Raw genomic sequence first — 15,088 nt, 5'->3', positions numbered from 1 at the left:
GTCCCGCCGCCGCCGACCGTCCCCCACACGCGGTCCGGGGTCCCTCCGGCCTGTTCCCCGCCCACCACCGTGTTAACGTCCGACGTCGCTGCGGGCGCCCGCGCGCACCCCTCGCGGTTCCCAGTCCCCGTGAGGCCGGGCCCCGCCCCCGGCCTCTCTTCCACGCGCCTTTCCCGTCGTTTTCCTGCCTGAAGCCCTTCCCTGGTGTCTCGGGCCTCCCGCGCCGGGGGACCCTCCGCCACGGGCTCTGCGGTCCCCAAAGCGCGGCACCGGCCGCCCAGCTCCAGGACGAGGCCCACCGCACCCGCCGGTCCCCTGCTGGCCCCTCCCGCCGCCCGTAACCGCCTCCCCGCGGCCCCGGGCCGGGCCCTCTGACCCCCAGGCCGCCCCTGGAGGCGCCTCCTCCCCGGACGGCGTAGCTGCAGGGGGACACCGGGGCTCGAGCCCCGGATTCCGCCGACGGTGAACGTGCTCTCCCGGGAGGCCGCGCCCCTGGGCTCGCGGGCGACGGCGCTGGGTCGAGGCCGGGCCGGCGCGCCGGGGACAGAAGCGGGACGAGTGCGGAGGCCGGGAGGCTGCGGGAGAGCAGGCGCAGGGAGAGGACGGGCGAGCCCGGGAAGGAGCAGGCGGCGGAGCCGGGGAGGCTTAGAGGCCAGCGGGTCCCCCGGGCGGAGGTGAGCCCCCGGGGAGGCAGGCCCTTGGGGGGCGGCGGGGAGGCGCTCGGGGCGGGGTCCGGGGAGGGTGCGCGCTGGGAGCCGTGGCCGCAGGGCGGCGTGGTGCTGGGCCCGAGAGGACCGGGGCGGCCCGGAGGGCGGAGGAGGGAGGCAGAGCCGCTGGGGTGCCGGAGAGGGGACGGGGGGCGCGTGACCGGGCGGAGGGCAGGGGAGTGACTGCGCTGGAGAGGGTAAGAGGGCGGGTGGAGGGCGGGAATGCGGGGAGAGCGGGGACCGTGAGGAAGGCCGGGGAGAAGGGGCAGCGGGAGGGGGACCAGTTGCAGTGGGCGGAGCAGGGGGGGAGAGGAGGCCCCGAAGGGAGAGACGGCCGGAGAGGGGACGGCACCTGAGTGAGCAGCAACCCAGCAGGAAAACACAAAATCAAAGAGAAAAAGAAATAGGGAGGTGGGTATACAAAGTGAGAGATGGAAACACAGCGTTAGAGAGGCAGGGGTGGAGGCTGGCAGGGCGCTGGTGCTGAGGCTCTGGGTCCTGATGAGTGCTCCGTGATTCAGCTGTGATACATCGGTGGCTTTGAAAATACATCTAAAATTCGTTTCAGCGAGAGATGAGACTGAGAATTGCAAAATTTCTAATAGGCGTGGGCAATTTATATTGTATGTCAGAAAATAGCTTACATTTGAAACTTTTAGCCTGAGGGCAGTGACCTGACTTGGTCAGTGGTGGGTCACCCCCTTCCGTTTTCCTGGTGTGGGTTACAGGTTGGGTAAGACAAGTGTGGACGAAACGACTGTCACTATACGGTGGTGCTGTGTTTAAGGGTACAGGAAAATTACTGTTTTGTTTTTTAGTTTCTTTATAATGGAAGTTTGTATATGTATATATATATGGGATATATAGACACTTAACATTTAATTCAAAATTAACGTTGTAGTTTGAGATAAATGTTAGGTCTTTCATTTTCTACTTAAAATTATAATTCTCAAAAAGTATTGGTGGCCTTTAATGAACTCATGTCATTCTTTTATCAGTATGATATATTCTGACATTTACTTTTGACATCAAAATAACTTAGACTTGAAAAACTTAGACATCATTTCCTTTTTAAACTTGTTTGTGGTTTAAGTCAGGCCTGCAGGCTTTGTCCCCTGTATCTTCTGTCTTGGACGTGTTCTTTGGTGACCCGTTAATAATTTTAGACTGTTTTATTGGTAGTTGGTAGGGATGTCAGTGATGCTAACAGTCAAAGACTAATTTAACCAGTTTTGTAGTACTCAGTTTTCTTCCCTTTTAGTGATTTATTAACATAGTGAGTTGTGACCTCAGAGTAGTTGTTCCCCTCTGGTCTCTCTCATCTTTTTTCTGCAGTGTTGAAGATGTGCCAGATTGACTTGGAAGCTTTGTGCAAACGAGTGCAACTATGTCTGGTGCAGCAATATTCTCAAAACAAAACCGCACCCATGTGTAAAGCTGACATGAAAAGGAAACACGCTCAGAACTTCTACAATTTACTTGTTCAGTGTTGTGCACACCTGTAGTCGCTTTTTCACAATTCTGCATTTTAAAAACATTTCACAATGACTTTCTGGACAGGAATTAAGTGTTGGTATCAGGGTGAGAACCTGGATGTGTAATGCTGACTCGTGGATGTTACTTTGGTCGCAGCCACAAATGGTGGTATGTGCATCCGAAGCACACAGAGGAGCCCCGCACACAAGCACAGGCCTACTGTGCACTCCATTCTCCCATCTTTAAAAGCAGACGTTATCGCACACACTGCAGCAGTGGGGATACTGGCTGTCCCCACACCCCTCTTTGGGTCACAGACCCGGCCTTGATCACACCCCATGGAGGCCTGACAGCCCTCCCTGCAGCCACCCCCAGCCTCAGGAGAGGAGGCTCAGCGCCCTGGTGCTCACTGCTGCACACAGATGACGTACATTAAGGCTGGTCCCGTCTCACCTCCTGGAAGGAGAACCTCTGGTCAGGTGACACTCTATAAAGGTTTTCACGCCTGTAGTAACACGTAACTCCATTTCCAGGAAATAATTGTAAAATATTTTTAAAATACAGAATTACAAAAACATAGCTATACATGTGCAAAATATTGAAAGAGAGTCAGGTGTAAGCTCTGAGCAGATTTCTTTTTAATTTCACCTTTATTGATATGTAGGTTTTTGGTGCAGAGTGTGCGAGGGCTTCCCAGGAAGGCAGGATCTGAAGAGATGGTGGAGGAACTCACTGGGTGGCCTATGGAGGTTACTGTCCGCTAGTCCCTCCTGAGCAGTGGGCAGCAGGGGACCGTCCTTTCCACACCGGGAGGTCCCCCCATGTGGTTGTGGCAAAGGAAGGGAATGCGATGATGACTCTAAGCATTAAACGGCATGTTTTCCACATTCAGGATTGGCTTCTAAGACTCACGTTCCCTGAGGCCAAAGTCCAGAAAAAGAGGAGGAGGACGGCAGAGAAGGAGCCGGGAATGGCTGTTCCTCAGGTAAAGTCCCTACCCTTCGGGTGACCTTCTGTCTGTCCTTCCTGAGGGGCCCTTCCTGGGTCTCTCTGAGCCCTGACCCTGACTGCGTGACCCCTGGTCACTGCACTCGCCCCTCAGCACCTCTCATCCCCACTTCGGTTCCATGTCAGCTGACCCAGTGACGTAGGTCTTGTGCGGGGGCTCCCTGGGCATCGTCCTGGGCAGGGCTTCCCACCATGTGCAGGGGACGGACGGGGCGTCGGGGTGGGTGGGCAGCAGGGACGCGTCTGGGGCTGCACCTGGATGCACCGTCAGCTCTCTGTAGCCCGTATGAAAGAGGCTGCATGGGGAAGCCACGTACTAATGTTCATAAATATGTGGTAAGTTGTGGGAAAGGAGACCAAAGAGGGGCAATCTTTTCTGCCTGATTTTGAATATATTTGAAGCTGGACACGTGAGTCACTGGCTCAAAATCTTAATGATTGGGAAACACCATCAGAGACAGAGGGTGTGGGATTCTATCATGCATTTCAAACTATGGCGTCCACCTTTCCAGCACGGATGGCTCCTGTTCCGTGTGCGTGGTAATGACCTGGCTGGGACTTCCGGTACTTCAGCACTTTGCACGGCACTCCGGGCCGGGTGCATCCTGGCCGCTCCCCGGGCTTGAAGGGGAGCTTCCAGTCTCAGCACTGCGTGTGCCGTTCTATGTGTGCCTTTCATATAGGGTCCTTGCGTGTGCTATTCCTGGTTCCTTCAGTGTTTATCCTCAGAGTTTGTCAAATGTCAAGTTTTTTCCCATTAACTGAGATGATTGTGTGTTTCACATTAAGATTGAGTGGTTTTGTATGTTGAATATTCCTAGCTGTACAGAAATAATTCCACCTGTGGTCTGTACTGATTTGAATGTGCTGTTGAGTTTCATTTGCTCGTATGTTAAGGATTTTTGCATTGATGTTCTTCAGGAATATCGGTCTCTACTTTTCTTCCTGGGTCTTTTTCTGGGTTTGGTATCAGAATCATGCGATTCCATAGAAGTAAGTGTTTCTGAAGATTTATATTAGGATTCGTGTTTATTCTTCTGTAATTATTTGGTAGGCTCCTGGGGAAGCCTTCTGGTCCTGGGTGTGTGTTGTAGGTTTCTGAGGACTGCTTGAGTCTCTCTTGTAACTGTTCACATTTTCTTTATTACTTGGTGATGCGGTCTGCGAGGTTGTATGTTTCTCTGAATGTTCCCGTAGTTTTTAGGATGTGTAATTTCTTGGCATATAATTGTTCATAGTACTTTCTTGTAGACCATTTTCAACATTTCTGGGACACCTGTTGCAGTGTTCCCCTTTCGTTTCTGATTTTACTTGAGGGCCTGTTCTCTCTGTGTCTCTCAGCCTAGCTAAATGTTTGTCGATTTCTAAATGAGAAAACCTGTTGTTGGTCTCTTGATTTTTAGGTCTTCCTATTCTGTTTCATTTCTCCGTGCTCTGATCTTACTCCTTCTGCTAAATTTTGGTGGTTTGTTATTTTTTTGATTTCTTGAGGTAAAAAATTCTATTTCTGATTGGAGACCACTCCTTTTCTGTAATGTAAGATTTACTACTGCAGGCAGGCATCCTCCTCAGTGCTGCCGCCACTAGGTCCCCCGAGTTTGCTCTGCTGTATTTCCATTATTTCTGAAAATCCATGTGACTTCTTCGACCTTTTCATTGTTTAAACATGAGGTGTATTCCATATTTTGTGGAGTTGTCTGTTTTCCCTCTGCTACTTGTTTCTAGCTTCACTGTGGTTAGAGAAGATACATAGTATTACTTCAATCTTCCGAAATTTCTGGTTTGTTTTGTGTCACAACATGTGGCCTGTCCTGCAGAATGTCCCGCGTGCGCTTGCGTAGAAGGTGGCCTGCGGCTGCGGGGGGATGTCCTTCCTGGCTGTCGGCCCCGTCGGGCTGTGGAGCCGTGTGAGTCCTCGGGCTCCTCCTTGCCCGTCTGGCTGGTTGTTCTGTCCATGTTAACACTGGGGTGTTGGCCCTCATACTGTGTCTGCGATGCTGTCTGTCTCTCCGTCCCTTCCTTCCGTGTTTGCCTCATCGCTGTGAGAGTGCGGGCATGTTCGTAATGGCTGCATCTTCCCGGGAATGCTCCCTCTTGCCGTTCTACTGCCCTTTGTCTCTTGGGTCATCTCCCGTCTGGCCTCTTTCTTGTGCCCTGATACGGCTGCTGCTGCTGTCTGGAGCGTCCCGGTGGCATCCAGGATCTTTCCCTCCTTCCTTTTGAGCCTCTCCCTGCCCTGAGATTCGTGTGTGTGTAGTTTGCCCGGACAGGGGTGAATGGCAGGAGCCCTGGGCAGTGCCCTTTTCTCCACCATCATTTCAGAAGAAAAGCACCCAGTGTTGTAGTGATCATGGCGTGTGTTGAAATCTCTAGTGTAAAAGCAGTTTTTTCCCCCAATATCCTTTCTCCATGATTTTTCAGTTATCCAATAGTTGCTTCTAGTGTTCATTTTTGTGGTCTTTTATATTCTTAATGAACTGTAATGTAATGTGTAAAGCTGATAACTAACAAAGCTCGAATCATTATTAGTGTTGATTTTTTTCCTTGTACTTTCCCCTTGTCCTCCTATTGAGTCATGTTGATAAACTGAAAATGAGTACCATGGATTTATTGTCATTGTCCCAAAGATGGTGAAATACATACACATAAAAATGATGATGAAAAAAAACAATCCAAAAATTAGTTGAGAGCCACCTTTTCCCGCGGCAGGTAATTTGTGTGTTTGTAGGTACATGTTACAAGTACGTAGATGTGTAAGACCATTGTTGTTTTAAAAGACATCTATGGTAAGCAAGTTTATATTTTTAGGAATGGAAATTATATCTTCAGTATGTTCCTTGGCCTTCTACCTATTTGTACCACTGTCCTGTTAATTATTTAAATGTACATTTTGCATGCGTATGTGTACATGTTTAATTTCCTATTCTGCAGTCCCATGTAGTTAACCTTGGCGTTATTTCCAGCGTCCTGGTGGAGGACCCTCTGTCCGGGTACTTTAGTGCTCTGCTACTGAGCTGTTGGATTCTTTCCGTTTAATTCTAAAGGTGGACCCCCTGAGTTCAGGCGCTTGCTGTGTTGTTTCTTAGCTGGTGGACCAGAGGCCGGTTCCTTACAGTGTCTGTGACACAGTTTTACCTCTGTAACATGAGATGGGCAGAGAACTTCCTCAGATGTACTATTAATGCTGGTAACGTGTTAGTATATGTAAAGCATTGAGTAGCGCCCAGCATGATGGAAGCGTTAAAGCCTTAAGCCACTGCTCTTGCTGTCCTCACAATGTTTAGTTTAGGTTCCTTCTTTTCTTTAAATGTCTCCTGCTTTACTTCGTCTGCATATGGGACGTCACTCATTATGTGGAACATGCCCTTACACTTCTCTGTAGAGCATCCAGTGCTTCATTTGTGTTTCTGTGTTCAGTGTGTGGTCCACCCGATTGAGAGGTGCACAGATTTAGAGCACATCGTGGCCTCTTATGGAAAAGCATAAGATAGTAATGTTAGAGGCACATAACTTACTCAGAATTCCTATGTGTGAATTTGTCAGAACGTACAGTTCATCCACATCTCCCCCGACACCTCTGTCTCCTCATTTCGTGTGAGGATCTCTCCTCATGCTCCTTCATGAAATGTGTTTTCATTTCAGGGACGGTTGACCTTCAGGGATGTGGCCGTCAGATTCTCCCAGGAGGAGTGGGAATGCCTGGACCCTGCTCAGCGGGCCTTATACTGGGACGTGATGCAGGAGAACTACAGGAACCTGGTGTCCCTGGGTGAGGATGGCGTTCCTGCAGAAGTGGGGATTGGGCGTGTCTGCCTTTTCTCTGGTTTGCCCCCAAGGAACCCTCGCAGTGTGGTACTGAGGCCAAAGCCCCTTCAGTCAGACACGGAGAGCTTCGTGATGTGGCGTCTGCAGTTTCACTTTACTCCTTTTCCAGATGACACGGCTGAGATAAATCCGTGTAAAGCCCTGTGCTGTGCTTTCCAGTGGCCGCTGTCCTGTTTGCCGCCTCTCTGCTTTCCATTCAGCAGTTCTTGGAAGAGACCAGATGTCTCACTGTTCTGTTCCCTGTGCGTTCAGGAGGCAGGCGGTTGGAGGAGTTTGTGCAGGAGGTTTCTAGACGTATCTGAAGTGTCCTTCTCTCCTCACCTGAGCCCGGAGCTAGGATTCTAGAGATGCCACAGCACGTCCCATTCCTTTCCTCATAAACTGATTCATCCTGTGGCAAAGCCCATGGAAGGTGTGAACTTGGAAAATGAGGAAATTATCTGCTTGCCCAAACCCAGGGGTAGAAGAGGCAGAGGATCGGTATTCCTGCTGGACGAGGGGGAAGCGGAGATGAAGGACGCGTTCATGGCCCCCAGGCAGGTCCGAACCCCAGCAAGGAAAAGTCCGTGAGGTTTAAGGCTAGAGAACAATCCTTTTTACTTCGTGTTCTGCCGTCCAGACCTGCTGGACAGCAGACCTGCTTCCGGACCCAGTGTGTCTGGGGTCCTGCCCCACCCTGGGTTCCCCTGGGCTGGGGTTGATGGCCCACAGTTCTTGGGGAGGCATCTGGCGTGTTGAGGGTGAGGCAGTGCCCTGCACTTTGAAACTGGCCAGGAAGCCCTGATGGCCGCTGACTTGCCTTTCGGGTCATTCTTTGTGCTGACGAAGAGAGCAAGTTTGCGGGCAAGTATCTCAGTGGTCCCTTCTTGTAAGGTTCAGTCTTTCTTTTCTCTCCCCTTTCCCTTCAGTTCCAACTGACAGTTTTCCTTCTGGTGTAGCTTACTGAGGCCTGTAGTTGACACCCCTAGTGACCCAGCGGTACCTCGGCCCCCGCCTTAGTGCCCTCCTGCGCATGGGCCTCATGTTTCTGCAATACGCTAGGCTGAGGATTTCCAAATCCTGATGTTGCTGTTTGCTTCAGAACTGTCTTCAGGTTATTTCCCTCATCACATTTAAGCACTAGCAGTTGGAGAAACCAACCTGTACTAAAACCCTTGGCTTGGAAATCTCCTCAGCTAAACATGCCATTTCAGTGCTTATAACCTCTGTCTTCTGCAGAACTCTGGAGCATGAACATGCGTCAGCCGGGTTCCTTGCCGCTGTGCAGCGAGGCTTGCCTTTTCTGCCTTGTACAATAAAGTACTTCTCACTTCCTTCCGTGAGTGCATCAGAGTGGCCTTTACCGGATTACCACCATTTGATCCATGATGAGATACATTCTGTCTAAGAAGAGGGCTGCTTTGCTTTCTCCACACCGCTCTCCTTTCCTCTCTGAGCCATCTCCTGAATCACATTTGACTTTGCCTTGGCCTTCGTAGGCCTCACCGGAAAGCATGCACCTCAAAACGTCCAGTCTTGGCCGATGACCCCCTTTAAAGCCGCTTGCACATTTTCAGTATTTCTTAGAGCAGCACCCACTCCTCGGTACCAATGTCTGTCTGAGTTCATAATGTTACAGCAAAATACCGAAAACTGGGTGGCTTAGGACATTTGTCACATTTGTTTCTCACCATTCTGGGGATGGGAAATCCAAGATAGGGTGCCAGCAGGGTCAGAGGAGGATCCACCTCCTCCTGACTGGGGCTGCTGACTCCTCGTGTCTTCTCGGGGGACAGAGAGAGAGAGAGAGACAGAGAGAGAGCTAGAGAGAGAGCGAGAGAGGGAGGGCTGGTGCTCCGCCCCCTCGCTGTGGGGGCACTGCTGCCATCTGTGGGGCCTCCATCCTCACCCTCCTCACCTCCCAGATGGCCCACCTCCAGACTGGACGTTTGATCACAGCATGTGAATTTAGGGGGATCCACAGGTGCTTCCTTAATTGCATATGCAAATTCCATTTTTGGTTTTCAAGGAACTCCTCTACTGCTTCCCATTGCAGCTGCGTTTTACTTTTCTTTACAGATTAAAGAATTGCTGTTTTTTGACATCCTTTTCTGTATTTCTTCCTGTTTTTTTAAAAATTTTTATATCATTAATCTACAATTACATGAAGAACATTATGTTTACTAGGCTCCCCGCTTCACGAAGTACCCCCCACATACCCCTTCACAGTCACTGTCCATCAGCGTAGTAAGATGTTGTAGAATCACTACTTGTCTTCTCTGTGTCGCACAGCCCCCCCACAACACTATACATGCTAACTGCAATGCCCCCTTTCTTTAAGAATTCCTATTTTTTGACATCCTTCTCAGTATTTCTTAACTGTTTTTTTATTTAAAATAGTGACCATCCTCATACGTGTGAAATGAGAGGTTTCCTTGTGGCTATAGCACTTAGATTGCTCTGCTGGCTGGTGATACTGAACGTCCTCTCCTATGTAGGTTTGCCGTCTGTAAGTCCTGCATAGAGAAATGTCTATAGGTCCTTTGTCTTCTAATTAGAATCACTGTGGTTCGTTTTGATTGAGCTGTAGGAGTCTGTGGTGTTGTGATTTATAATCAGAAATATGTATTTGGTGCCCATCACCTTTTCCGCTCAAAACTCCTAAAATCCTGTTCACTTCCTGAATGATGACGCCATTGGGAGCGTCTCTTGTTGATGTGATTGGTCTCTTGTCCTCAGTTGCTGAGATTCTTCCCGTTGTGAAGGTGAAATGGGTGTCTTAGTCACAACAAGCCGCTCAGATACGTCTGAGTTTGGGAATGAGGTGCATTTTTGGAAATCTCCTAAGGATGATGGGCTGCTTGCCAGGGAAGCCACCCTGTGGGTACAGGGGTCCTCTGGTCCCACCCCCTGACTTCCCGGGAAGAGAGAGAGAGGCTGGACCTTGAGTCCAGTCAACAACGGCCAACGATTTAATTCGTTACGCCTATACACTGAAGCCCCCATAAAGACCCAGACGGACCCTTTGGAGAGATTGTGCATCGATGCGCGCCTGGAGGTCGGGGAGCGGGGTGCGCGGGGAGAGGTCGCGGGTGCCCCACAGCCTTTGCCCCTCTTGTGCCCTATGTGTCTCTTTCATCTGGTCTTTCTGGACTTCCCCGAGGGACTGGTAATTCAGTAAGTAAAACGTTCTGTGAATTCTGAGAAATAATTGAACGAAAGGAAAGAGGTTCATTTCAACCTCTGCTGTACAGCTATTTGGTCAGAAGTCCAGGAGTGACACTTAGATGTGATTGAAATTGGAAGGTGGCCTGGGTCCGGGGCAGCTGTTTACGACTAAGCCTTTGCCTAACTTTTCGTATCTGACACTGTCTCCAGGTAGTGTCCAAATTGAGCTGAATTGTAGGACACCCAGGGGGTGCCAGAGCACTGCTTGTTGGTGTGGGAACCCCCCGCCCATGGTGGAGAGACCAGACTGTTTCAGCATTCTTTATGTTTTCAATATTACCCCGCACATGATTTGTAACATTTTGCTCCCATCCCGTACATTACCCTTATTTAACTCTTGATTGTGTCCTTTTACGGGCTACACTTTCTGATTTTGATGTAGTTCCACTTACATGGTTTTACTTTGTTGGCTGTGCTTTGTGTATTTGACAAATCTTTGCCGAGTCCAATGTCATGAAGCTTTTCCCGTTTTCTTCAGGAATTTTATATTGTTAGCTCTTCAGTCTAGGAAGTTGATAACATTTTGAGTTAATTTTTGTATATGGTGTGAGGTGATACTATAGCTTCATCTTTTGCCTGTGGGTATACATTGTTCACAGCACCTTTGTGGAATAGCCTGTTTTTCCCCCTTTGAGTGCCCTTCACAGCCTTGGGGGACGTCGATTTACCACACGTACAAGAGTGTGTTTCTGATGTGTCTGTTCTGTTCCAGTGTCTGTGTATCTTGTCTTCATACTAGTACCATGTTTTGATACAGCTTTTTAATACGTTTGGAATTAAGGAAGTATGAGAACTCCAACTTTGTTCTTTTCAAGGTTGTGTTTACTGTTCAGCGGCCCTTGAAATTTCATACAAATCGAGATGGGTGGATGTATTTCTTCAAAAGATGCTGTTGGGATTTCGCAGGGGTTGCACTGTATCTGTCAGTTTTTTAGGTAGTGTGATGTCTAGACAGTTTTGAGTCTTCCATCCGTGAACTTGGGATGTGTTTGTGTATTTGTGTCTCTAATTGCTTTCAGTCATGTTTTCAGTTTACAGTGTCCAGTCTACATCTTTTCAGTTTACAGGCTAAGGTTATGCCAAACTGTTTTGCCTTTTCAGTGCTATTGGAAATGGAATTATTTCTTCATTTCCTTTTGGATATATAGAAACAATTAATTTTTCCATGTTTATATCTTGAGCATTTTTTAACTCGTCCAATACTTTCTGCAGGTTTTGTTTTGTTTTTTTTTTGGTGTGGAATCTTCAGGGTTCTCTCTGTTTCTGTCATGTCAGCTGTGAACAGAGATAATTTGCTTCTCCTCTTTCTAGTTGGTTATCTTTTTTTTCTTTATCTTGATGGTTTCTTCTCGCTAGGACTTGTGGTACTGTTTTCTAGAAATAGGGCAGGCAGCACAGACAACACAAAGAAATAAAAGGCATCCACATTGGTAAAGAAGAAGTTAAACTGTCTCTGTTTGCAGATGACATGACATTGCACATAAAAAACCCTAAAGACTCCACTCCAAAACTACTAGATCTAATATCTGAATTCAGCAAAGGTGCTGTTTGGTCTACCTGTCCTTTCTCCTGAGCAGTATGCTCTGTGCAATCCTTGCCCCTTTAGCAGCCCTCCTGCTAAAGGGTTCTTATTAGGAAGTCTATCAGACTGCCCGCCTTTCTTTTGTCCCAGAGCAGCCAGATATGGATCCCTGCTTTTCACAAGCAGCTGGAATCTCAGTCTATCCAGGAATTCTGCCTGTCTTAGCTTTCCAACCCCTTAATCACGAGAGAATCATGCAAGCACCATGAAATGTAGGTTTTTCCTCCCAGAGCAGATCTCCGGAGTTAGGTGTTCAGCAGTCCCAGGCCTCCACTCTCTCCCTGCTCCATTTCTCTTCCTCCCGCCCGTGAGCTGGCGTGGGGGTAGGGCTTGAATCCCACCGGGCCACAGTTTTGGTACATTACCCTGTTGTGTGAGGTCTGCTCTTTTCTCCAGGAGTATGCAGTCTGGCGCAGTCCTCTTTCTGTTGCTCTTTCAGGATTAGTTGTATTAATTATATTTTCGTATTATATGTGGTTTTAGGAGGAAGCCTCTGTCTCACCTCTTATGCCGCCATCTTTAATCCAATTCATTCTTAAGAAAGTATTTCAGTAGGTCCAGGATTGAACCCTGTTTTTCTCACAGTGGTATGTTGACTGCAAGTTGGTATGTGATTTGTGGTCAGGGTGGATAAAACACCATTTCAGAGCTAAAATGTTTGCATAATGTGAGTGTTTCTCTCAGAGTGTTTGAATCTAGATTTTACTGTAAAGTTGAATTATGTGTGATCACTCTTTAGTGAATCATCCTGTCCTTTTAGTGTTCCCCAAAATTTGAATACCAAATTTTGTTTGGGATGTTTCAGAATCTGTTTAGTATATCACTTTTGGTGTAATATTATGCTTTGAGCATAAAACATTAATTTTCAAGGTAAGTAATGGGATACCTATGGTCCTTTATATCTTACAGATATTTCTTCTACCCATGTGATCAGGAATTTACAACCAAAGGAGGATGGCAATACAGGAATATTCCAGACAGCGAGGCTGGGGAGACATGTAGGCCATGGAGTCAAAGATTTGTACTTTACGGCAATGCAGGAAAATCCTCACGACATTGAGTGTCACTGGGAAGATGAAGAAAGAAATCACAAAGGCATGCCTATAATACATAAAAATCATCTCCCTATTAGAAGAGATCAACGTAGTAGATGGGATGAAGGAAAGACGCCTATTGACAATCCGCTTGCACTCAGCTGTCGCAATGAACTGTCTGTATTTCAAACTGAAGGGAAAATTCATGGCTGTAATAAAGTGAAGAAGTCTCTCAGCAGTATTCCCTCATTTTCTCCACTACAAAGAATCCCTCCTAGTGTCCAAAGCAACAATACTGAAAAATATGGCAGTGATGTTGTGCATCCTTCAAAAGAGACACAAGAGCAGTCAGCCCACGAGGGAGCATCTTACCAATGTCTCGACTGCGGCAGGACCTTTACCGAAGACGCACACCTGACTGGACATCAGGTGATCCATCCTGGAGAGAAACCATGTAAGTGTGGGTGTGGCAGCGTCTTCAGTCAGAATTCAGACTTTGCAAGTAATAAGAGAATTCATACTGGTGAGAAACATTACAGATGCAATGAGTGGAACGAAGCCTTTAGTGTGCCTTCAAACCTAATGAACCATCAGGTGAGCCATGCTGGAGAGAAAGCTTCCAGATGTAATGGTTGCAAGGAAGCTTTTTCCCAAAGTTCCAAACTTGTAAAACATCAGAGAACTCATAGTGGGGAGAAACCACTCAGAAGTAATGAACGTAGTAAAGGTTTTATCCAAAGCTCAAGCCTGTCAGGCCTGGTTGACCATCAGACAAATCGTACTGGAGAAGAAACAAACAAATGTAATGAGGATGGCAAAGCTTTTATTGTGCATTCAGGTCTAACAAAACATCAGGTAATTCCTACCGGAAATAATCCATACCAACAAAATGAATGTGGTAATAGTTTTATCACACATTCACACCTTAGGATTCCTGAGAAATTTGATGTAAAGAAACCTTTCAAATGTAGTTTGTGTGGTAAAGCCTTTGCTCGTGCTTCATACCTCACTGCACATCAGAAAACCCATACTGGAGAAAAACCACATAAATGTGACACATGTGGGAAAGCCTTCCGTAAAAATTCATACCTTGCAAACCATCAGAGAATTCATAGTGGGGAGAAACCATACAAATGTAAGGAGTGTGGCAGAGCCTTTTGTTGGAGTTCAACCCTAACTAAGCATCAGGAAATCCATACTGGAGTAAGACGTTACAGATGTACGAAGTGTGACAAAGACTTCCGTCAAAGCTCACAACTTAAAAGTCACAGTAGAATCCATACTGGAGAGAAACCTTTCAAATGTAATGAGTGTGGCAAAGCCTTTACTCAAGGCTCACACCTTACCAATCATCAGGTAACCCATAGTGGAGAGAGACCTTACAAATGTAATGAGTGTGGCAGAACGTTTAGTTTGAGATCCACCCTAATTAAGCATCAGGTCGTCCATAGTGGAGAGAGACCTTACAAATGTAATGTGTGTGGCCGAGCCTTTAGTAGGAAATCAAGCCTAATCAACCATCACGTAATCCATACTGGAGAGAGAGCTTACAAATGTAACGAGTGTGGCCGAACCTTCACTCTGAGATCAGCCCTAACTGTGCATCAGGTAATCCATACTAGACAGAGACTTTACAAATGTACCCAGTGTGGCAGAACTTTCACTCTGAGATCAACCCTAAACAAGCATCTGGTCACCCATACTGGAGAGAGACCATACAAGTGTAATGAGTGTGGTATAGCCTTTCGTTTGAGATCAACCCTAACTATGCATCAGGTAATACACACTGGAGAGAGACCTTACAAATGCCCTGAGTGTCGCAAAGCCTTTTCTCAAGCTTCACATGTCACTACACATAAGGTAATCCATACTGGAGCAAAATCTTTCAAATGTAATGAGTGTGGCAAACTGTTCCGTCAGAAATCTCACCTTTCATGTCACTGGAGAATTCATACTGGAGAAAAACCTTACAAATGCCCCAAGTGTGGCAAAGCCTTTACTCAAGCCTCACACCTCACTGCTCATCAGATAACCCATAGTAGAGAGAACCTTACAAATGCCACTGAATATGACAAGTCTTTTAGTATTGCCTTAAAGTCAGGCTTCACCAAATAGTTAACATGGGGACGTTTCATCTTATTGTTCACTCTTCACTAGAAAGAATATCCAGCTGCTCACCTCTAGAGGGGGATGCCTGCACTCCCTATATGAGTGTTTAATTTGCTTTATTAAACTACCCATTGCTTCTA

At 47.5% G+C, this 15,088-nt stretch overlaps 1 protein-coding gene across 4 annotated transcripts in view; it reads left to right on the top strand.

Annotated features, from left to right (window-relative positions):
- The window catches only part of LOC108384061 (uncharacterized), a 15,515-nt gene extending 427 nt beyond the window's left edge, over window positions 1–15,088 (top strand). Inside the window, exons 1-4 of one of the 4 annotated variants that reach the window (XM_037025911.2) lie at window positions 11–674; window positions 3,076–3,168; window positions 6,834–6,960; window positions 12,715–15,088. In XM_037025911.2, the coding sequence (XP_036881806.2) occupies window positions 3,154–3,168; window positions 6,834–6,960; window positions 12,715–14,954 (2,382 nt within the window). In that variant the 5' untranslated portion in view covers window positions 11–674; window positions 3,076–3,153 and the 3' untranslated portion in view covers window positions 14,955–15,088. Of the gene's footprint in view, window positions 1–10; window positions 675–3,075; window positions 3,169–6,833; window positions 6,961–7,588; window positions 7,860–12,714 lie in introns of those variants that run through there. The other 3 variants (XM_073226423.1, XM_073226424.1, XM_073226425.1) reach the window with 3 other exon arrangements.

Source organism: Manis javanica, chromosome 17, assembly GCF_040802235.1.
Source record: "Manis javanica isolate MJ-LG chromosome 17, MJ_LKY, whole genome shotgun sequence".
In the NCBI taxonomy this organism is placed as follows: Eukaryota; Metazoa; Chordata; class Mammalia; order Pholidota; family Manidae; genus Manis; species Manis javanica.
Note: the sequence above shows the minus strand (reverse complement) of the source record. Positions and strands in the feature narration are given on the sequence as shown.